This window comes from Sorex araneus, chromosome 6, assembly GCF_027595985.1.
Source record: "Sorex araneus isolate mSorAra2 chromosome 6, mSorAra2.pri, whole genome shotgun sequence".
NCBI classification, from domain to species: domain Eukaryota; kingdom Metazoa; phylum Chordata; class Mammalia; order Eulipotyphla; family Soricidae; genus Sorex; species Sorex araneus.
The window spans coordinates 86,125,739-86,149,648 of NC_073307.1; the positions used below are offsets into that span (position 1 = coordinate 86,125,739).

The 23,910-nt window shown below is 55.8% G+C and overlaps 1 protein-coding gene across 1 annotated transcript; it reads right to left on the reverse strand.

The window, feature by feature from the left end:
- Positions 1–5,815: 5,815 nt before the first annotated feature.
- FGF6 (fibroblast growth factor 6) lies at positions 5,816–21,711 on the reverse strand. Its single transcript, XM_004610443.3, has 3 exons — positions 21,378–21,711; positions 19,832–19,935; positions 5,816–5,992 (listed from the first exon to the last, which is right to left on the reverse strand). The coding sequence occupies exons 1-3, from the start codon at positions 21,700–21,702 to the stop codon at positions 5,816–5,818; spliced, it is 606 nt and encodes a 201-aa protein (XP_004610500.1). The 5' UTR covers positions 21,703–21,711.
- Between the last annotated feature and the right edge of the window lie 2,199 nt (positions 21,712–23,910).

Consider the following 23,910-nt stretch of genomic DNA (forward strand, 5'->3'; position numbering starts at 1 on the left):
CTCCTTCTCCCTCTGGGAGAAACTGGCAAACTTCTGAGAGTTTCCTGCCCACGTGGGACAGCCTCGAAAGCTTCCCATGGTATATTCATATGCTAAATCCAGTAACAAGCTGGATCTCATTCCCCTGACCCTGAAGAGCCTCCAGTGCGACATCGACATCGTTGGGAGGGCTGAGTCGAGATGGACTTCTAAGATCTCAGGGAAAGGATGAATGGAGAGGTTACTGAGCCCGCTCAAGAAATTGATGATTAACGGGGAATTAGTGATCGTGATTAACCCACAGCATCATGGATGTACAATAATTCAGTTACTGAACCCTTTACTAACCCTTTACATAAGCGACCAGCAAACGCTATGAACCTATCCTAACCCTCGGGAGAGAACGTTCCACACTCGGCACCCCCTTGCCTCTGTAGTAGCCCCATCCTGCAGTGGGGGGGGGTGGGTTGGGGGGACAGAGGTCTGTGATTCCTGCTCTCCCTGACAGATGGAAAATGACGGTAAGTGCAGAATCACCGGGGCTTTGTTGTCAGTTTCAATCAGAGCGGCGGGGGGGGGGGGGGGGGACACACACACACCATTTGCAAGAACATATAAAAAAAGAACTTTTACTTTTTTTTTCTTTTTTGCTGGAACAAGATACGGTTTGTGCATAGCACATACATATTACAAAAACAAAATCGAGGTATGCCATTTGGTGAGCACACGGTGGAACCAGGACTGATGGACTTTGAGGAAGGGGAAGCCGCACGCACAGGGGCGGTCGGCGGTCCCACGAGGTATTCGAAACAAGGCTCTGTGTCTGCCTGGGGAGGGGGACTGGGGGGCGTCCCTCCCACCTTCTGTTTCAGGAGGGGAGCCAGGGCCTGGGGTCTTGCCCCGGACTGAGTATTTCTCTCTCTCCTTTACCATCTCTGCAATTTGGGGGTGTTATTTATTTATTTATTCATTTATTTTTTGCTTTTTGGGTCACACCCAGCGATGCTCAGGGGTTACTCCTGGCTCTGCACTCAGGAATCACTCCTGGCGGTGCTTGGGGGACCCTATGGGATGCCGGGGATCGAACCCGGGTCGGCCGCGTGCAAGGCAAACGCCCTCCCCGCTGTGCTATCGCTCCGGCCCCTTATTTATTTATTTTTTTAGATGGTTGAAGAAAAAGCAACTCTTCCCCTTGCTTTGGTGACAGTTCGACAAATGTCAGAAGCCGGGCCCAGGCCCAGGAATGACAACGGGCGGAGACGCACTCCCCGGACAGAGCGAGCCCAGAGTCCCAGGAGGAGAGCGGCGGGGACACAGGTGCAGGAGGCCTCCTTAGAGCCTGTGTCCCCCACGGAGAGGGGTGCAGGGAGGGGGCCGGAAGGCGTCTTGGAGGCCATCGCCACTGTGCCCTGTGGCTGAGGTGGCACTGGGGAAGGTGGCCTGGACGGGCCAAGGCCAGGGGCTTGAGATGAGCCCCACCCAGCTCACGGGATTCGCCCTCTCTCCCTCTGAGCAAGAGCGAGCGGGTGGCCCCGAACGGGATCTAGGACTGGGAAGGGACCCAGAGCTATTGCTGAAGGGGCTTGGGGGGGTGTGTGAGGCTGGCAACGGAAATCCACAGTGCCCTGCAGTGCCCAGGTGGGGGAGATGACCGGGCCCGGCCATGGCCCCGGGAGCAAAGCTGCAGTCTGTAGGTGAGGGGTTTGCGGCCGGGTCAGCCACACAGGGCGACGGTCACCTTCGTAGGCCTTTGAGGGCCTCTGGCCTGGGCTGAAGGGCGCGCTCATGCATGAGTGCATGCGTGCATAGGTGAGTGTGTGTGTGTGTGTGTGTGTGTGTACGTGTAGGTGTGTTCATGAGAGCATAGGGGAGTGTGTGTAAGTGTGTTCACGAGTGCGTAGGTGTGTGTATATGTAGATGTTTATGAGTACATAGGTGTGTGTAGGTGTCTTCAAGCGTGCATAGGTGTGTGAGTGTAGGCATGTTCGTGAGTGCATAGGTACGTGCATATGTAGGTGTTTATGAGTGCATAGGTGTGTGTGCGTAGGTTTGTTCATGCATAAGTTTGTGTGCTGTAGGTGTTCATGAGTGCACAGGGGTGCGTATATGTAGGTGTTCATGAGTGCATAGGTGTGTTCATGAGTGCACAGGTGTGTGTAGGTGTGTTCACGAGTGCATAGGGGTGTGTATATGTAGGTGTTCATGAGTGCACAGGGGTGCATATATGTAGGTGTTCATGAGTGCATAGGTGTGTCTGTGTAGGTATGTTCATGCATGCATGGGTGGGTGTGTAGGTGTGTTTGTGAGTGCGCAGAGGTGCGTGTGTAGGTGTGCTTTGAGTGCATAGGTGTGTGTGTAGGTGCATGAGTGCGCAGGTGGTTGCGTGTCTGCAGGATTGGGGGTGTGTGATGGTACTTAGGAGTTCTCGGTGGGAGGGAGAGGGTGTGAGAGGCAGCAGATGTGGCACAGAACCAACAGCTTGAGCCCAGCTAGCACCGGGGTTGCTGATTCCTCATGGGCGGCCCCCAGACAGGAAGGCAGGCTTGCCAGGGGCTTGGGGTCCCCCTCTGGAGAGCTGAGAAGTGTGTGTTGGGGGGGTGTACATATTTTCCTTTCGCCTTTATCGTTAGCTCTGGAAGAGAGAAAGGACTGGGGGTCCCTGGATGCCCCTACATTCACGAAGCTGCCCTGGAAGAGAGTTCAGGGTGGCTGAGGTCTGTCGGATACCATATCTGCCAGCGGGCTCAGAGCTCAGGATTTGGGGGTGGGAGGGTCCGTCACTCCTCACGCAACCTCCTCAGAAATGAGGGGGGCCGTGTTCCCTCCAGCCTTAGTGCCTCTGTAAGGTCTTCTGAAAAAGTTCAAGTCCAGTGGGCCAAGCGCTGAGATGGGGTCTCAGGACCCGGGGATGAGACGGGAGAGAGCTTTGCACATGAGCACAGATGCCGGCGCACTAGAGAGGGACTGGTCACCCCCAGTCTCCCCCCCAAAGCTCCCCCGGCGTCTCTCCACAGTTTGGCTGTGTCTGAGGCTGGTCACTGACGTTTCCGAAGCCTTCTAGATTAAAGAGAGTGTTCTGGGGAGAACCCTACTGGCTGGGACACATTCTAAAGCATCAGGATGCATTTCCCCCTCCCCCGATCCTGGGAAGAGATCCAAAGTACTCCCCAACAGGGCTGCTTGCACCCCAAGATCGTGAGAACACCTCTTAGCACTGGTGGCGTGGATACTCCTGTCTGATTTTCTCCTTTTTTCTTGACTTCTCTTTTTTTCCTAATTCTGGTAGTGCTCAGGGCTTACTCCTGGCTCTGTGCTCAGGGGGGATCACTCCTGGCAGGGCTTGGGGAACCCTGTGTGGTGCAGGGGATCGAGCCACCCAGGTCGGCTGCATGCAAGGCCAGCACCCAACCTGCCGTGTTACTGCTCCGACCTTCCTGCCCGATTCCTTTGCAGATCCGAACTTCCTCCTGCTCACCCTTGCAGCATGGAAAAAATAAAAAAATGCAAGTGGGGGCTGGAGCAATAGTACAGCGGGTAGAACGTTTGCCTTGCACGCGGCCGACCTGGGTTCGATTCCCAGCATCCCATATGGTCCTCTGAGCACCGCCAGGGGTGATTCCTGAGTGCAGAGCCAGGTGTGACCCAAAAAGCAAAAAAAAAAAAAAATGCAAGTGAGCGTGTGAGGAACCTCCTTTGAGGAAGTGGGACACACTCGGATGAGCCTCAAGGAAGGGACACCTTGGGCCATGTTGCAAATATGGCAGAGGAACGGCATTGGCCCCTCAGGAAACTCCCTCCTCTCCAGCTCATGGATCACCCAGCCTCCCTCCCACCCTTGACCCTGCCTCCGTCCACCAGGAACCGAGCCTGGGTGCGGCTGGGCAGCCCCACCTGATGACCCCTTTCGACCCGACCGCCGATGACTCCGGACTAAGCCTCTTGGAAGACTTCAGCTTCGTCGTCTGCTTCCAGGAGCCCTTCAGCTCCTGCCAACGGGTAAGGTGGTCTGAAGCCCACCTCCAAACGTGACCTCAGATCCCCAGTTCCTTGCCGCCTCCCTGCGAGGCTCATCCGTGAGCCCGCAGACTTCTGAGCACGCATCCTCTGGCTTCCTCTCGCTCCCCGGGGTGCACCTGCCCAGCTTCCCGCACGGGCCCTTCCCCGGTACCTGCTGCCTCTCGAGCTCCCCCCCCCCCGCCAGACCCCCCGTGCGACCCCTCTCTGCCGCTGGCTGCCTCCACCTCCCACTCTCAGGCACTCGCCCCTGATCTATCTATAGAGGGGCTGCATCTGCAAATAGCGAGGTATGTGGGAGAGGAGGAATTTGCAGCTGATGAGGGGTTATCTTTCAGGCCCCGGGGAGCAGCGGGGTGGGGGTGAGAGGGGGTCAGGTCATCCCATCACACGATGGTTCCTGGAGGCTGAAAATATTTGCCCTCCGATCCAGGCCTCTCTCTCTCTCTCTCTCTTTCCCCGGCTTCGGATTTAGGAATGTTCCAATGGCGTCGGAATCTGGGGGGTAGACCACTTTTAGGGCCCCTGGAGGGGAAACCTCTGCTGGAAATATGTGCCAGGGCCAGGAAGCAGGGGGACCAGCATGGAGCCACCGGCCGTGGCCACCTGAGTCCCCGGGATTATCACTCTTCTCCTATGGCCGGGGGTGGGGGCGGGGGCGGAGGTGTCACGGGGGACCAGCTCTGGAGGTCACGGCCCCGTTCATGGTCTTCAGGCCCCCCCTGAGTTAGAAGGAAGTGAGGGTATTGGGTGAGAACTTGGGTGAGCTTCCTGGACGTGGCTGGAGAGGAATTCTCCTCCGCAGGCCAAAGTGGCTCTACTTCCTCGGTGCCGGTTTCGTACCCACCTCACCCCCCTCGCCGACGTGATGGCCATTCTTAGGATCCTTGTCATCGGAGGTTAAAATAGGACCTGGTTCCACATAGGGAGAGCTGCTGGCCGGCCGGCCTGGCCTTGGGCCTGATCTCACGGCCTTGGGCAGCTCCGACCCGGCGGCTGAACAGCTCCCCAAACAGGTCACCCTTCCCTTAGGTGGCGTCCAGCCTTCCCAGGGGGCCCTCCCCGAGGCGGGCGCTGCCTCTTTCCTTCCTTCCTTCCTTCCCCTGTGCATGGAGTCCCTGTCCCCCACCTCGTCCCAGGACCCGGACCCTCCCAGCAGGAAACGGACCCTATCCCCTGCCTGTCCCCGCCCTTTCTGGTTTCCACTTCAATCTGGCCGCCCACCCGGCCGCTGCCCACCTGGCGGATGGACCCCTGCTCCCCTCCCCCATCCCCGCCACCTTAGAGCGGAAAGGTTGGCGATGCAAAGAGGCAGAAAGGGAGCACGCCGCCAGCCTGCTCGTCACTGCGGGCGGCGACCAGGACAGAAGGAATCGGCAGCCGTGGTTCTGACCGCCCGCCTGGACACACGAGACTCAGTGCCCAGGCTGGGACTCGGACCCTGGTCCTTCTGCACACACGGCCTCCCTCGACAAGCGTCCACCGCGCCCCCTCTTCTCAGGCGGTGTCTGGGTGTGGCTCCTTTGACGCGCTCGCTGGCTGCCACTTCTCAGTCCTGGGTGGGGGACACGCCCTGGCAGTCCAGTGGCTGAGGGGGGGGCCCTGCAGGTCTCCCCCCCGCCAGGAACAATGGACACTGGCTTCCAGGGTTCGCACATGTGTGTGTGTGTGTGTGTGTGTGTGTGTGTGTGTGTGTGAAAGGGAGAGAGAAGGGGACGTGCCACGTGTGCAACATTCCAAGACGACGACGAGCACATGGCTTCCCACCGGCCAGTCTTCTCTCTCTGTGTGAGTGTGTGTGTTTTGGGGGGAGGGGAACCCCTTATATCCTGGGGAGGAAGTGAGTGACCGTCATGGCCGCCGACACCTTGCTGCCGCGCTTGACGCGTCCGTATTTGCTGAGCGCGATGTAGGCCCCCCGGTGCAGGTCGGACTCATAGGCGTTGTAGTTGTTGGGCAGCAGCGTCTCTCGGAACTTGCATTCCTCCTGGAAGCTGGGCTGTGAGCGGGGGAGACGGAGAGTTAGGGCGGGCGCGTGGCGGGGATGTTGCTCTACCCAGCCCTTCCCAGCCCTAGGGAGCAATCTGCCCAGCACCCGCTCTTGTGATTCCCGCCAAAGCCAGGCGCAGGGGTGGGGGGCTGGGGAAAAGGGGGGAGATAATCTGCCACGTGGGCTGGAATGGACCTTCCGGGCTCCAAGCGCTGCCCACTGAGCTGGGGATTTGACTCGACCCCTGCCCGAGAGAGGACGAGAGAGGAGGGCCCTGAGCGGGGTGGAGGGATGCTGGGAGTTGCGGTGGCACTCGGTGAATCCTGCTCCTTCTGGCTCTGTGACTTGGGCAGCTTCCCTCCCCTCCCCCCCACTTTGCCTTGGTTCTCTGGCCTGCAGTCTGCGTGATGGGGAGCTAGGAATCAGGGTGCGGGGGGCGTCAAGGTTCTCTTCTGAATGTCGTCTGCGGGAGCCGGGGGCTGGCTCTGTCTGTGCTCCAGATGTTTCCATCCCTTTGGGGAAAACCCCGCTCTCTGCTTGGACCCTGAGCCCAGGGGGCGCCCGCTGGGTGCTAGAATCCCAGAGTTCCCCCCTGCAAAGTGAGAGGACAGTGTGCAGGGGGAGCTTTGGGGTGGGGTGGAGGGGGCAAAAGGACAGGGTGACAGGTGGTGCCGGGGAGTCTGGGGCTGTGACAGATCGCCCCCTGGGGAGCTAATTTGGTAGAGGCGCCTGCAGACCACCTGTTCGGCCAACATCCTGCCGCCCATCAACACGTTCGTTCCCCATAAATCACCTGAGTCCTGCTTCATTCCTAGAAAAAGGATTCCTTCCTGCCCAAGGCTGCCCGGTCCCACCTCTCAGGGGCCCCCGCAGGAAGTGCTCCTGTGTCTCTAGCTGGAAGTGGGGGGGGAGTTGGGGAAGGGGTCCAGAGAGAGAGAGAGAATGGGGGGGTGGGAGCCCCTCGAGAGCTGGATCTAGCCTTAAAAAGAAGATGTGGGGCCAGAGCGATAGCACAACGGGGAGGATGTTTGCCTTGCACACGGCCGACCCGGGTTCGATCCCCGGCATGTCATAGGGTCCCCCAAGCACCGCCAGGAGTAATTCCTGAGTGCAAAGCCAGGAGTAACCCCTGAGCATCGCTGGGTGTGTCCCAAAAAAGCAAAAAAAAAAAAAAAGAAGATGTGACTGCCCTCCCCCCGCCCCTCCCCCTCCCCTCCCCCTCCCCTCCCCCACCCCTCCCCCACCCCTCCTCGCCTCTTTGACATTTTAGAGTGTGGGAATCTGGGGACAGTTGGTGCATGAAAGACAACACTGGTGGTGGGACTGGGGCTGGAACATCGTATACCTGCAACTCCACTATGAATAACTCTGTAAATCACAGCGACTTAATAAAACAAACAAATAAATAGAGGGAGCTGCACCCAAACAGAAAGAATACGCAGGGAGCCATGCCTGACCTTTGCCTGGCGACGGAGGCCATTGGTCAGATTTCCCCGATTTTCTGTTCTGGTTTTCTTTTACGTCTTGAATCAATCTCGGAAGACTCTGCGAGTCCAGGAATTCCTCTACTTGTTATGAGGTTCTCACGCTTAGTGACCCAGAGTTGTTCAGGGTCATCGCTGATAATCTTTTTTTTTTTTTCTGAGCTGGCTTGTCTCGTGTATCCTTTCTTGCCTTTCTACGTTGTGGCACTTTAGTATAAGAATGAGGATGTGCAAACCAGTCAAATGCCCAACTTTGAAGGAATGGATTAAAGAAGTTGTGTCAGGCAGGAGAGAGGGAGGGAGAGAGAAAGAGAGAGAGAGAGAGAGAGAGAGAGAGAGAGAGAGAGAGAGAGAGAGAGAGAGAGAGAGAGAGGGAGAGAGATAGAGAAGAAAAGTGTCTGCCATAGAGGTAGGCTAGAGGGTGGGGGTGGGGTGATGGGAGGGAAATGGGGGACACTGGTGGGAACTGGGGACACAGGTGCTGGGAAATGTACCCTGGTGGAGGGATAGGTGCTGGAAAACTGTATGACTGAGATCTAATCATGAACAGCTTTGTAAGGTTCTATCTCACAGTAATTCAATTTAAAAAAATTTTTTAAAAAAAGTTGTGACGAGGCCAGAGCGATAGTACAGCAAATTGGGCATCTGTCTTGCATGTAGCTGACCTGGATTCAAGCCCAGCACCCCATCTGGCCCCCCGGGCCCCACCAGGAGCAATCCTGAGTGCAGAGGTGCTAGTAGTAAGCCCCGAGCCCTGCTGGATGTGCCCTCTCCCCCCAAGAAAGAAGTGGCATAGATATGCAATGGAATGTGATGTAACTGTAAGGAAAAGATAAAAGTCAAGCCAGTTGCCATTAGGTGGCAGGAGCTAGAAGGAATTGTGGAGTGGAGTTACTTAGAAGGACAGATGTGGAATGGCCCCTTCACATGTGGGCTATGAGGATGTGCAGTAAAGGAGTCACAAATGACCCAAAGGCAACAGCGTGGGAGAGATGCTCCAACTGAGAGCTGAGCTAATGGGGCCCTTGGGACAGCCTTCCTCGCTGGAAGACCAAAATTCCGGTTCTGAAGTGGGCATATAAAATCAAAGAGGACCTGAAAGAAATATAGATCAAAAGTGGCATTTGAAAAGTCACTGGAGAGGAGCTGGGGAGATAGTACCAGGCTGGCTGACCCTGGTTTGATTCTCAGCACGACATGTGGCCCCTGAGCACCACCAGGAGTGACCTCTGAGCACAGAGCCAGGAGTCAGCCCTGAGTATCACCAAGTGAGGCACTGAAACAAACAAACAAGCAAATAAAAAAATAAAGTATTGGAGAATATAAGGTATTGGGACAACTGATTTGTTTTCTTCAGACAAATAATATGAAGTCTGACTTCATCATCACTAAAGAAGCAAAGATTTAAATGTAATACCAAAGAGCCTTAAAAGTCCAGAATTTTTAAAACAATAACCTCAGAGTCAGGAAGATCTTTCTAAGCAGAATGGAAAAAAATAGGAATTGTAAGAGTAGAATTGGGGGGCTGGAGCGATAGCACAGCGGGTAGGGTGTTTGCCTTGCACGCAGCTGCCCCGGGTTCAAATCCCAGCATCCCATAGGGTCCCCTGAGCACCACCAGGAGTAATTCCTGAGTGCAGAGCCAGGAGTAACCCCTGTGCATCGCCGGGTGTGACCCAAAAACAAACAAACAAAAAAGAGTAGAATTGGGGACTCAACATACTACCTCTAAAAAAACAAAACTTACATCTTTTTTTAACTGAGACCTGGAAAAATTAGAGATGTAAGTAACAAATCCGATAAAAAAATATTTACAGTGTATACATATCAGGAAATACATTTTCCTACTATATTCAATAGCCTGAGCTCACAGAAAAAAAAAACGAACTATGTCTATTTAATAGACAAGTCCCATGAAGTGAAATAGTATATAAGTATAAAAAGTATAAAAAGAAATGTAAATGATCACTCTGAGGTACCATTTTTAATAATTAAATCACAATGAGGGGAAAAAAGGAATTTTGGCGGGGGGGGCCACACATGGGGCAATGTTTGAGAGCTACTTCCTATGCTCAGGGGTCCCGCTCCACAGTATGTGGGAGATTTTGTGTTGCTGGGGTTTGAACCCTGGCCGCCAGCATGCAAAGCACGTGCTTATTCCATTGTAATATTTCCCTAGCCATGACAGTTTACTGGGAGGGAAAGGAAATTAGGACTTCTTGTTTAATGTGCGATGGTGTATGTACTGTTATAACCTGTAAAAAGAGTTCTACAACACCTATGGTGTGTGTGCGTGCGTGCGTGTGTGTGTGTGTGTGTGTGTAGAAATTAATGCAGCTTTGAGTAGTGATTCCATGTGTAGAATTGATCACCCATTAGTGTCTTCCCACAAGTGGACCAAGGGGCTATATCCTTTTGTTTTGTTTTTGGGCCACGCCTGGCAACACTCATGGGTTATTCCTAGCTCTGTACTCAAGAATTACCCCTGGAAGTGCTCAGGAGGTTAGATAGGAACCCACGTTGGGAGCATGCAAGGCAAATGCTCTACCAGCTGTACTATGGCTCCTGCCCCCAAACTGGTCAGTTATTCCTAATGGTGATGGCCAAAGATGGCAGACAGGACAGGAGAAAGATCAAAAGTAAGTTTCTAGTCTTTGTTTTGTTTGTTTTTTGGCTCTTTGGGTCACACCTGGTGATGTTCAGGGATTCCTCTTGTCTTTGCACTCAGGAGTTACTATTGGCGGTGCTCAGGGGACCATATGGGATGCTGGGAATTGAACCTGGGTCGGCCGCGTGCAAGGCAAACGCCCTCCCTGCTGTACTATTGCTGCAGCCCCCAGTAAGTTGCTAGTCTTGCATGTGATTCACCCTGGTTCGACCCCTAACACCATATAGGGGCTCCGAGCACTGCTAGGGGTCACTCCCGACCACAAAGCTGGGAATAGCCTCTGATCAGCACCAGGTACGGCCTCCCAAAAGACCAGGGGAAGGCGGGAGTGGTGAGCCCAGCCTTAGTGGACCCCCGGATGGAAACAACCAACCGCGAGGCAGTAAGGAGCCTCACCGTGCACTGACTCGTAGGGCACTCGTAGTGCTCCCAAGACTAAAACAACAACATCAACCACAAAGATACACAAAGGGAAGAAGCAAGGTTCCCCGGGGTGTGCACTGGGCACTTCTGTTTGTCAGAGTTCACGCTCAAACCTTCGTGCACACATGCATGCAGCAGCACCCGCCCCCTTGGGTGCTACGGTGTGGGGGGTCGGGCCACCCTGAGGGAGACTTCCTCTCCAGGGCGACTTCTCATGCCTCTATATTTCCTACTCATAGAAGTCGATGACTGAACACGGGAAGGGAATTTAGGGTAGAAGACAAACCATGAAGTCGGGGGAATATTGGCATCAGAAATGGGGTGGGCTCACAGCTGATCCTCACAGGCTTGTCCTTGGGACCCCCACGCAAGAGACTAAATGTTACATGCATGTGTGCACGAAGGTTCGATCCTGAAAAACCCAGGTGTGTGGAACCAGTGACTGGAAACGGGAGGCCTCATGGGGTTGGGACTGGGCCTTCCCTTCCCATCTCCCCACCCTTCCAAGGTCCTGGCTGTCACGCCCACAAAGTGCCTCCGGGTGGCATTTAAGTGCATTAACGACCATGATCCAGAGACACAAATGAATCTCAGAACTGAGCAGCTTGCTGCAGGGATGGCTCTGGACCCCCCTGACAAATAAAAAAAATTATTAAAAATTTTAATTTAATAAAAAAGAAAAAACATTTTAATTTAAATACCTAAATATGTAAATATTTAAATAAATTTAAATATTTTGAAAATTTGCATGTGTAATCATGTAAATTTAAATATTTGCAACCCCTGGAGTGTGCGGCCACAAAAGTAGCCGCAGGATATTTCATACTATTTTTTTTTTGCTTTTTTTGTTGAATCATTGTGAGATAGACCCTTACAAACATCTTATGCTATTCTTAACAAGCAATTCAAAATGCGTCATCTAACGTCTGCCTGTGGGGCAGGCTTGAGGGAAACTTCAAGTTAATGGTGGTGGGAAGGTGAAACGGTGGTGGGATTGGTGTTGAAATATTGAATTAATTATTGTGAACAACTTTATGAAAATAAAATTTAAAAATTTTAAAAAAAGAAATTGGGTGGTCTCATGCTGAGATGGGGGGTGTGAAGGAGGCCTCAGGAACCCTGGGTTAGATCTCTAACACCCCCTGGTCTCCCAGAGCACCACTAGGTGTGGTGGGTGGATCCCCTTCCTCCAGAAAAGAAAATTGATGCTTGCCTCCTTCTGGTCATGGACTAAATCCAGTCCTGACTTGTCCCCATTCTAACTCTGCCCGGAGAAATCCCCCTCTTTGGATGGGGACAAAGGGAGGGGTCTTGTATATTGCTGGAAAACTCTAGCAAGGAAATCAAATCTTGGGGTAAGGGGGGGAGAGAGGCATTGGGAGAAGAGCGGAGATTTGTTTTTGATTTGAGGCTATACCCGGTGATGCTCAGGGCTTACCTCTGGCTCTGCACTCAGGGATCACTCTTGGCGGTGTTTGGGGAACTGTAAGGGGTGCTGGGAATCGAACCCAGGTCAGTGGCATGCAAGGCGAACGTCCTACCTGCTGTACTGTCTCTCTGGCCCAAGACCTGAGAGACTGTCAGGAGAGGAATTCTCTGAGCTGTGCTTCAGCCTTCTCGGTCTGGCAGAATTTGTGTCTCTTACAACCTTGCTGAAGTGTGAACCTGGGTGGCTGGAGACACCTTCCTTCTTCCCTGCTCTTTGCGTTTTGCTGATTTTATTGGTGCAGGGAGAGCATTTGGGGCCACACCCGCTGGTGTTCAGGGTTTTCTCTTGGTTCTGTGCTCAGGATTCACTCCCGGTGGTGCTGGGCTCAAGCCCGGGCCGGCCACATAGAGGCCTTACTAGCCCCGCTGTGATCCCAACTGCTCTTTAAAAAATTTTTTTTTTTTTGCATTTTGGGTCACACCCGGCGATGCACAGTGTCACTCCTGGCTCATGCACTCAAGAATTACCCTTAGTGGTGCTCGGGGGACCCTATGGGATGCTGGGAATCGAACCCGGGTTGGCTGCGTGCAAGACAAACACCCTCCCTGCTATGCTATCACTCCAGGCCCCTCAAATGCTCTTGAGCTTTTTATTCTTCAACTCCCTCCCCGCTTTTTTTTGTGACTCCTATTTTTGTCTCTTTCCATCCTATCCCTTCCCTCTCCCTGAGCCCCTCTAAGCTCGTCTTCCCCTCAAATTCTGCACAAAACCCAAAAGGGAAGAGAAATGCACGGAGCGTGCTTCCAAAGCCCCTTTCTCACCTCCTCCAAGCCTAGGCCATTCCGCAGCTCCAACCCTCCACCCCAACTCCCCTCACCCCATCTGGGGGGCTCAGGTGGCTGCCAGACCTGTGGCAGGAGGCCAAGACAGTTTCCCCCCCCCCACAATTCTTTGATGCTGCAGCTGCTCGGGGCTGGTGGGGTTTCCTGAAGCCAGATCACAGCACCAGCTGGGAGCAAGACCCGTCCCCCCGGCACGGCCCACTTTCCTGGGCCTGGTGTCCTCACAGCTCAGGAATGTTGGCGCCTCTGCGCTGGTGAGAAAAGCACTCAGGCCAAGTGCACGCTGTGTTAATAAAAGGAGCCACCATATATTATTACTTGAACAAATGAAAATAATTCCACCAGATCACGTTTCCTGGGCCTCCAGCCCGGGGTGCAGCCAACGTCTTCCATGTCCGGGCAGGTCTGACCAGACCCGAGCCGAACCCTCTCAAACGCACGCAGCTCTCCCTTGGCAGAAGGGCCTGTGCAAGGGGACTCAATGGACAGAGTTTGTATTTTTTTTTGTATTTTTTTCACTTTTTTTTTACTTTCACTTCCTGGGCTGGAGCGATAGCACAGCGATAGGGTGTTCGCCTTTCATGCGGTTGACCAGAGTTCGATTCCTCCGCCCCTCTCGGAGAGCCCAGCAAGCTACCGAGAGTATCCCACCCGCATGGCAGAGCCTGGCAAGCTCGAGCAAATCGATGAGCAATGGGATGACAGTGACAGATTTTTTTTTCACTTTAAGCTTCCTCCTTCCCAGCTGGAGAGACTACGGACACCTATCTGCAAGACAGAATAGGGGGGATGGTGCTTGCCTTGCACGTGGCTGACCCCCGTCTGATCCCCAACACTACACAGGGTCCCCCAGAGCACAGCTGCAGGTGACCCCTCAGTAAATAAGTAAAATTGTTTTTCCTCAATTTTATACATCCCTATATGGAGAGAGAGAGAGAGAGAGAGAGAGAGAGAGAGAGAGAGAGAGAGAGAGAGAGAGAGAGAGAGAGAGACTGATTTCCAGACCCGCACTGAGTCACGCCAGCTGTGACCAGGGCTCACTGCTGCCTCTGCCTCTGCAATCAGGGGTCACTCCTGATGGGCCCAGGGAGGGCAGACGTGGTGCCGGGGGGGTCCAGCCTGGGGCAGCCACATACGAGGCAAGAGCCTTCTGTGCTGAACCAGCTCTCGGCCCTGCCACGCGCTCCCTTTATTTTAGTCATTTCTGTATTTTTGGGTTTGGGGTCATCCCTGGGAGTGCTCGGGGGGCCACTGTAGGCTCTGCTCTCAGGAATCACTCCTGGGGGTTCTCAGGGGACCCCTCGGGCTGCCGGGGGGTCGGACCTGGGTGGGCTGTGTTCCAGGCAAGCATCCCGCGTGTTGGGCTCTCTCTCCGGGCCTACGTCTTTGTGGCCGCCTTTGTGTGTGTTTGCACGCTGGAGGCAGGGGCTGGGCATTGAGACGAGATAGGGAACCCAAGGCCTGTCCTCCTGCTGGCCCTGACTCGGTTTCTCTGTCCTTTGCTGCAAGGGAGAAACGGCAGCCCCACACCCTGCCACGGTCTGTCTAGTCGACCCGGCTTTCCCAAGCACGGAGCTGAGCCCTTTGGCCAGGTGTGAGATGTGCTTCTTGCAGGCAGGAGCACAGAGTCCTGGGGGTTCTGTCGGCAGCCGCGTCCTTCCTGCCCTGGGCCTGTGCTGCCAGCCCTGAGCCCCTCAGTGAGCCAGGGGAGAAGTCGGCTGTCCCTCCCGCTACGGGGCCCCTGCAGGAGTCACGCCATCACGCCAGGCCTGTGCCGGGCGAGCATATGTCACCGTGTTATTCACAGATTCATCCCCCAGCTACAGGCCAGAGACACGATTACCACAAACATCTGTAAGGGCTGCAAACACAACCAACTCCCTGGGAGCAATTTGCCTCTTTGTCTTTTTCTCCCAGGATCCTAAAAGGAGCTAAGATCAGATAGTGCGTGTGCATGTGCGTGCATGTGTGTGTAAGTACGCATGCGTATGTGTGCATTCGCGTGCATGTGTGTGAGCATGTGTGTATATATGCATATGTGTATGTGTGCATGTGCATGTATGTATATGTATGTGTGCATGTGTATATGTGTGAGCATGTGTATATGTGTGAGCATGTGTGTATATGCATATGTGTATTGTGCATGTATGCGTGTGCATGTGTATATGTGCGAGCATGTGTGTACATGCATGCATATGTGTGCATGTTTGTGCATGTATGTGTGCATGTGCACGCATGTATATGTATGTGTGTGCATGTGTGAGCATGTGTGTACATGCATGCATGTGCATGTGTGCGCATGTATGTGTGTGCATGTGTGTGTGTGTTTGTGTATGTTTAACTTTAAAAGGATTCAAGGAGATCAGAATTCACTCATTTCTGCCTGACTGAGCCAAGGTGTGAGCTTGGAAGGCAGCGGCTTTGCCCAAAGCAAGGGGCAGTGGAGGAGAGGGGGGGTGGGGCGGAAGCCTGGGCCTGGCCCATCTGCAACCCAGGGGCACTTCCCTTCGGGGCCTCTGTGCACGCCTGAGGCAGGAGATGGCCTGGAACCCCGGGGCCCCGCTCTCAGGTAGGAGAGACTGGGATGCTCCCAGAAGGGAGGTTGCTTGCAAAGGGCTCCTTGGGGTGCCGACCAGGGGGGCAGCGGCCCCCACGGCCTGTGAAACACGGGGCGGATCATGAGATCTGCTCTCACCTTTCTCAGATACAGGACCGGGGAGAGAACATGTGAACCCACACACTATTGGCAATTTGTGCAACATCTGGGTTTCCGGAACATTCCTTAGAGATCCTTCTGCAGTGGGACCGGGTCTGGAAATCAGTCTCTCTCTCTCTCTCTCTCTTTCTCTCTCTCTCTCTCTCTCTCTCTCTCTCTCTTCTCTATCTATCTATCTATCTATCTATCTATCTATCTATCTATCTATCTATATGTATATATGAGGTCACACCGGCAATGCACAGGGGTTACTTTACTCCTGGCTCTGCACTCAGGAATCACTCCTGGTGGTGCTTAGGGGACCCTATGGGATGCTGGGAATTGAACCCGGGTCAGCCGCGTGCAAGTCAAATGCCCTACCTCCTGTGCTATTGCTCCAGCCCAGTGTCTATATATTTTTAAACTTCCCGGGAGTTTCTAGGGCTCAGGGCCTTCGGTGCACTGGGGGGGATGAGATGCAAACTGAGACTTGGAATCCTGACACCCCTTTACTTGGCAAAAGGGATGATGTGAGTTATCCCCGAGCACAGTGCTCACCAGTGTGCATGATTCTGGGCTCTGGAGGCTGCAGCGCCAGGAGGCCAGGGTGCTGACCAGGCCCTAGAGGACAGAGCACTGGCAGGTCACTCTGGACGGATGCCTGCAAGGCAGAGCCCTCTGTGTGCTACTTTTATGAACGAGTGATGTTTTGGGGTATCTTTTGGTTGGTCTGTTTGGGGGGGCTTCAGCCAGCTGTACTCAGGGCTCACTCCTGGCTCTGTGCTCAGGGATGCTCAGGCGGGGTTCAGGAGATATGGGATGCCGGGAATCGACCCCGGGTCAGCTGCACGCAGAGTAAACACTCTTCCTCTGTACTATCTCTCGGGGCCCCTGTTTCCTGCCTATTTCCCCAGAGAAGAGGAAACTCGGGGGTTGCTGGGTGGGGGGCACATGTTAGGCCCCCTTTCCTTTTGAAATCTAGGAAGCAGAGAAATGGATGCTCAGGACAAAGTGCTCAGAAAGGGAAAGGAATGGAGAAAGCTCAGGCACTCGCTGCCAGGGGGCTCCCCTGTGCCCTCACTGGGCTGCCCCCTACCTGTTTTTTTTTGGGGGGGACACATGGGTAGTGCTGAGGGATCACTCTTGGTGGCCTCGGGGAATTATATAGGGTGCTGGGGATCGAACCCGGGTTGGCCATGTGCAAGGCAAGTGCCTTATGTGTTGTATTAATCGCTCCTGCTCTGGGAGCTGCCCCCTGAAAGCAAGGGGTCTCAAAAGGGGACAGAGGGGCTGACCAGCTGCAGGAGTCACCCAGCAGGCTGCCTGAGAGGAGATCCACCCTCCCCTGCCCGCCACAGAGTACCTCTCCTAGGGTGTGTGTGTGTGTGTATGCGTGCACACGCGTGTGTGTGCGTGTGTGTGTGCATGTGTGTGTGCATGTGTGTGCATGTGTGTGCGTGTGTGTGTGCGCGCCCGTGTGTGTGCGTGTGCGTGTGTGCGTGTGTGTGTGCGCGCCCGTGTGTGTGTGCGTGTGCGTGTGTGTGTGTGTGTGTGTGCGCCCGTGTGTGTGTGCGTGTGCGTGTGTGTGCATGTGTGTGTGCGCCCGTGTGCGTGTGCGTGTGTGTGCATGTGTGTGTGCGCGCCCGTGTGTGTGTGCGTGCGTGTGTGTGCATGTGTGTGTGCGTGTATGTGTGCATGTGTGCGTGTGCGTGCGTGCGTGTGTGTGCATGTGTGTGTGTGCGTGCGTGTCTGTGTGCATGTGTGTGCATGTGTGTGTATGTGTGCATGTGTGTGCATGTGTGTGTGTGCGTGTGCGTGTGTGCGTGTGTGCGTGCGCGCCCGTGTGTGTGCGTGCCCGTGTGTGTGTGCGTGTGTAGGCTCCCCTCCTGGGGAGTAGCGTGGGGAGAGAGGGCTCAGCCACCAGCTTTGCCCCGGCTGGGTGCTGTTGTCTGCCGCCCACCACCCGTTTCCTGACCACCTCGTCTCCTTCCTCCACTGCCCCTTGGGACCTGTGCCCTTGCCTAAATGGACAATCGATAACGGGCAATGGAGAGACGGTGCCATGCGGGGCTCTCGCCTTGCATGTGGCTGAGCCGGGCTCCATCCCCGGCACCCCCAGAGGGTCCCCAAGCACCACCAGGAGTGGTCCCTGAGTGCAGAGCTAGGAGTAAGCCCTGAGCAATGGCTGGGGGGGGGGGGCAAAACCAAAATCAATAAATACAAAAGGCAATTGCCAAGGGAATCCCCTACCCTAGCCTGAATACACTGGGGGCGGGGGTAGTTCCCTTCACACCATTTCTCTTGAGGCAACAGCCACCCCCTCCGCACCAGCCCCAACTGCCCCTAGGTTAGACTTGTGGTGGGTGGGGGGAGGGGCAGGGGGAGATAGTGACAGGCTGACAACACTTGCCAGACTCAGAGCTCAGAGAAGAAAAGAGGGGCGCACAGCCCATGGGCTCCCTCTTGCGCTCCGTGGACACTCGGGACAGCTGCCCAGCACTGAAGCCCTCGCCCCATCCTTTTTTTTTCTTTTTGCTTTTTGGGTCCCACCCAGCAATGCACAGGGGTTCCTCCTGGCTCTGCACTCAGGAATTACCCCTGGAGGTGCTCGGGGGACCCTATGGGATGCTGGGAATCGAACCCAGGTTGGCCACAGGCAAGGCAAACGCCCTCCCCACTGTGCTATCGCTCCAGCCCCTGGCCCCATCTTTTCAGGACCCCTGGAGGCCCTTGGTGCATTCTCCCCCTGCCGCCTACCCTGGAGGTACCTGGGGTCTCTCTCCTCCATGGCAAAGGGCTCCATGAGTCCTTAAGGCATCAAGCCACTCGTGTGCAAAAGGGGCCTGCAAGAACGTAAACTCGGGGTGCACAGGGGGCCAGGCTCGATTCCAGCCCTGCCCCATCTCCCCTCCAGCCTCTTTACGAAGACCTGCTTGCTTCAGTCACGAATGTATTTTTATTTTACAGTTTGGGGGCCATCCCTGGTGGTGCTCAGGGATCACTCCTGCCTCTGTGCTCAGGGATTACTACTGGATGGTGCTCTTGGCAGGGGGGGGGGGTGTCCTTTGTGGTACTGACGGTAAAACCGGGCTTGACCACATGCAAGGCAAGTACCGTAAGCACTGAGTTGTCTCCTGCCTGTCTCAGGAGGTGCTCTTTCTTTTCTTTCTTTTTTTTTTTTTTTGCTTTTTGGGTCACACCCGGTGATGCACAGGGGTTACTCCTGGCTCTGCACTCAGGAATTACTCCTGGAGGTGCTCAGGGACCCTATGGGATGCTGGGAATCGAACCCGGGTTGGCTGCGTGCAAGGCAAATGCCCTCCCCGCTGTGCTATTGCTCCAGCCCCCAGGAGGTGCTCTGACTTAGGTCTCTTTTTTTGGAGGGGGTCACACCTGATGATACTCAGGGCTTACTCTGCACTCAGGAATTACTCCTGGTGGTGCTTGGGGGACCAATTGGGATGCCGGGGATCAAACCCAGGTTAGCCGCGTACAAAGCAAACGCCCCACCTACCACCTACTACTTTCCTATGGCTCTGCCACCCCCCCAAGGCAGGTCTTACAGGGAGAGGCTGGAACAGTGCCCAGGGCTCTCTGCTCACTCCCTGACCCCGAGGGAGACCAAGGGGCGCCGGCCCCATCAGTAGCCCTGCTGTTCTCAACATGGCCCAGAGCGTGGCCTTTTGAGCCAATTTCCCACCAAGGGGCGTCCGTGCCGCAGTCCTTATCTGGGAAGAAGTCAGACCTGGGCTGGGAGACCCCGGAAACAAGTGAGCCTGAGGCTGCAGGAGGGGGGCTGGTGGGTAAAGGTGCCCCCACGTGGGCTGGGCTAACCCACACACTAGTGTCTGCCACCCCCCCGGGATTCCTCCATGACGGGGAGCAGAGGGAAGTGGGGGGGCGGGGCGGCTTGGTACCCCCCAGCCTCTGCGATCCGAGATTCCAAGCCCCACGGGTCTACTTCCACACCCTGATGAAGGTGCAGGTTGCGGGGCTCCTGTCTGTGCCACACAGGGGTGCGGGGTTGGGTGGAGGGGCAGGGGGCAGGTGCTCAGAGCTGCCCCAGGCGTGGGTCCCAGCAGACCAAAACCCTCACTGGACAGGCAGGCTTGCTGCTCCGGGCCCTTCCAGGTCAGGGGTTCAAACAGAAACTTCTGCCCACATGTGGGGGCTCCTGGGGTCCCCAGGGCCCTCTGCGTTCAGTGCCAAAGGTTCCGGTGGGGGTGGGGGGAGGGGGTTCGGGCCGTGAAGCCAGGGGCGCCCTCTGCCATCTCCGCCCAGAGACCATTTCTTGGCCGCAGACTCACCGTGCTGTACAGCCTTCCTCTGCTGCTCATGGCCACGAAGAGAGCGCTTCTCACCCCAAAAAGACTCACCACGCCTCGCTCCACTGTGGAAATCTCCAGCAGGCCTGGCCAAAGAAACGCAGGGGGGAGGGGGGCTGGTTACCCAACGCTTGTGCTCATCAGGGTGGGGGTTTCCATCCCAAAGGCCTTCACAGCCTCCTGGCCCATCCCTCAACTCCCGGGAAGTCAGACCCCCCACCCCTGATCTTTCCCCTCGGCTCTTTCACACACAGCCTGCCCCCCCCCCGAAGGATGAGTTATCATTTCCTTCCACCAACCTGAGCGTGACGTCCCAGCCTTGGCCAGGACAATGAATTCTGAGCGGGAGGGAGACTGGGAACATGGTGGGGTGGAGAATGGGCGCGGCTGGAGGGATGGGTACTTGGGCAGTGTAGGACGGAAGCGGAATCACGCGAGTTTGTAAGTCTGTAACTGTGTCTCACGGGGATTCATTACAATGAAATTGAAAACGAATATGAGGGGCGTTACTGGTGCCCGCTCGAACAAATCGATGAGCAACGGGATGACAGTGACAGTGATTTTTAAAAAGTATTCTGTAGTCTGGGGGCGTGGGAGAGATAGATCAGTGAGCTGGAACACATGCTTTGCACGCAGGAGGCCCCAGGGTTCGATCCTGGACTCCTCCGAGCGCCCTGAGCGACGAGACAAGGAGTAATCCCTGAGTACCTCCAGCTGGGGCTCCAACACCCCCAAATCAAAGATGAAAATAACTCCTTCAGGCCAGTTTGGTGAGCCTTGTGTCCGCACACGGGGGACGTCTTGCCCTGCAGAATGCCCCCCCCCCCCGCCTTCCTTCTTGGATGGGGTAGTAGGCAGCTACCCCTCTCCATGCAGGACAAGACCTGGGGTCCCACCTGGGGCCTGGCTGAAACAGGAAGAAGGGTGGGCTTGAGCCGGAAGTTCGGTTAAGGACTTGCCTTTCCTTCTCAGGAAGATGCACTGTCTGTATCACTGTCATCCCATTGCTCATAGATTTGCTCGAGTGGGCACCAGTAACGTCTCTATGGTGAGACTTGTTGTTACTGTTTTTGGCATATCAAATACGCCACGGGGAGCTTGCCAGGTTCTACGGTGCGGGCGGGATCCTCTCGGTAGCTTGCCGGGCTCTCCGAGAGGGACGGAGGAATCGAACCCGGGTCGGCTGCATGCAAGGCAAACTCACTACCCGCTGTGCTATTGCTCCAGAAAGATGCAAAAGGGGAGGAGAAAAAAGCAGCACGTGGCTCATTGGGCCCCAGGGGCCTCATGCCTTCTCCCGATCCTGTCTGAAGGCCTCTTGGTGGTCTTGCAGCTGGGCCCACGAGTGCATGCTTCCGGGGCTCTGTGTGAGGGTGGCTGCACGCCCTGGGATGCTCGGACCTCTGCAGGCTCGCAGGGCTGCAGCTCTAGGCACAGAGCAGGGCAGGGGTCCATGCAACACCCCCCCTCCATCTCCAGCTTCCCCCCCGCCCCCCGGGGGGCCTGCCGCAAGCGCCCAGCCACTCACTGTAGGGGTTCTCCTCGTGGGTCCCGCTGATCCGGCCGTCGGGGGCCACCTGCAGGTGGAAGCCGATGCCCACGTTGCAGTACAGCCTCCGCTGTCGCTTGAGCCCCAGCAGGTAGCCGCTCTCCCAGCTCACGCCGGCCAGCCCCCCGGCCAGCCCCCCGCGGGACCTGGACAGCAGGGCGCTCCAGCCCCGGGAGCCCAGCTGCGTGCCGTTGGCACGGGCGGCGGCGGGCAGGGGCCGCGCCAGGCCGGCGAGGACGCCCAGGAAGAAGAGCGCCCGCAGCAGCAGCGTGGCCCGAGCTCGCCGTCCTGCCCTCCTGGACATAGCGGTGAAGAGCCGCGGACCCGGGGACCATCCACACCTCGCCGGGCAGGCACGTGGTCAGAATTAATGGCCCTAAAAATACCGCCCTTCTTGTTTTCCTCCCCTCGGCATGGCGGCAGGGGCTTATTTTTGGAAGGCAGTTGAAGGCTGCTGACATGAAACCAAAGCCCGCCCCGGGCACTCGGGTCGGACGCGCGGAGGGAGAGACCCGGGGCTGAGCCGCCGCGGGGGGTCGGGACCATGGCTGGGGGGCGGCCGCATGCTTGCCCGCCTGCTCCCTGGCTCCGGGCCCCCCCCCCGCCCGGCCCCCTCCACCCAACCCCCCCACCCCGGGTTGATTCGATTTGATTTGACCTATCTTTTATAGTCCAGCCACCCTCCCCACCTGCCCGCTGGCCGGCTGTAACTTTAACCTACTGGGGCCTGGCTGTTTCCCCAGACCCCCCATCACCCGCCCCACACCCTGGGGAGCCGGGAGTGACTGTCATTTCAACTATGAGGCAGGAATGAGGCGAGTGGCGGGGAGCATCTCTCTCTCTCTGGGAGAGAACATTTGGCTGGGGGTGGGGTGGGGGGTGGAGGGAAAGGCAAGCAAGAGAAAATGGGACAGAAGCTTTGCGGCTAGCCATGCTGGCTTCCGGGTTTTAGAGGGTGAAGGGCAAAGGTGGCATTGGAAGGAGACCGGGTGCCCCCCAAGCCATCCTAGACCCCTTTTGTTGGAAAGGGCTCGCGGGACAATGCCAGTCAGGCAGGTCATCTGTATAGAGACTCAAGGCTGGCAGGAGACCACCCAAAGGGTTTGGGGACGAGGGAGGGAGTTCTGGGCTCCTGTTTCCACTCACCATCCTGGTCTAGCTGGGTCTGGTCCTGGACAGGCCCTTCCAGCTGGGCACCTTGGTGGCGGCGTGAAATCTCACACCCATTTCACAGGTGACGCAGAGGCATAACCTAGGCATGGCTTGAGTGAATGGTGCAAGCTAATAAAATGGCACAGTCCAAACTGAATCAAGGGGCCGGAGCGATAGCACAGTGGGGAGGGTGTTTGCCTTGCATGCAGCAGACCCAGGTTCGATTCCCCCGGCATCCCATAGGGTCCCTTAGCACTGCCAGGAATAATTCCTGAGTGCAGAGCCAGGAGGAACCCCTGAGCATCGCCGGGTGGGACCCAAAAAGAAAAAACCAAAAAAACACAAAAAAAATTGAATCAAATTGGTCTGAGATTGAAGTGTGTCCTTTCAAAACTTCCAGAGCCAAAAAGTTCCATCTGCAGGCCGGCCCACAAGGGAGCACCATATAATGAGCAGAGAGGGCACTGCACAGGGTGGTTTTAACAAGGCGCAAGGAGCGTTAGCTTATATCCCTGTAGAAAGAACCTAGGGTGAGTCCTGTGGCTCAGGGACCCCTCTGAGACCCCACGATCTTCTCTAAGTCTGAGGCCCCTGCTCTGGCTTGGATTCCTTTTTTCTCCTTCTCGGTGCCAAGGCTGACACCCGGGGCTCCCTCCTACAAGGCGTGTGCTAGCCCTGAGTCACCCCCGGGGCCTGCGGCCTCCCTTGCCTCTCTGCCTAGTCGAGTGCTTCTCACCCTTGATCCCACCATGACCCGCTTCTGAACTTGCTTTCGTCCCGGGGACCCCTCCTCCATTTATGTGATTTTTAACTGCATCCTCCTTGAGAAGTTCTGGGGGCCCATAGGAGACCACGGCCCTAGTTCATCTGGGTTGATGCTTTGCTTAGAATCGCAAACGAGGGTGCTGGAGCAATAGCACAGTGGGGACGGCATGTGCCTTACACGCAGCAGACCCGGGTTCGACTCCCAGCATCCCATATGGTCCCCCGAGCACCGCCAGGAGTAATTCCTGAGTGCAGAGCCAGGAGTAACCCCTGCGCATCAGCAGGTGTGACCCAAAAAAGCAAAAAAAATCTTCTTCTTCTTCCTCTTCCTCCTCCTCCTCCTTTTCTTCTTCTTCTTCTTCTTCTTCTTCTTCTTCTTCTTCTTCTTCTTCTTCTTCTTCTTCTTCTTCTTCTTCTTCTTCTTCTTCTTCTTCTTCTTCTTCTTCTTCTTCTTCTTCTTCTTCTTCTTCTCTTCTTCTTCTTCTTCTTCTTCTTCTTCTTCTTCTTCTTCTTCTTCTTCTTCTTCTCCTTCTCCTCCTCCTTCTCCTCCTCCTCCTTCTCCTCTTCCTCCTCCTCCTCCTCATTCCTCTTCCTC

What these genes read in the sequence shown, in the direction of transcription:
- FGF6 (XM_004610443.3), bottom strand. Translation starts at nt 21,702, where the DNA reads ATGTCCAGGAGGGCAGGACGGCGAGCTCGGGCCACGCTGCTGCTGCGG. An exon ending in CCACGAGGAGAACCCCTACA is followed by an intron (nt 19,936 to 21,377) that starts GTGAGTGGCTGG and finishes TTCTTTGGCCAG; the next exon opens with GCCTGCTGGAGATTTCCACA. An exon ending in GAGGAAGGCTGTACAGCACG is followed by an intron (nt 5,993 to 19,831) that starts GTGAGTCTGCGG and finishes CCCCGCTCACAG; the next exon opens with CCCAGCTTCCAGGAGGAATG.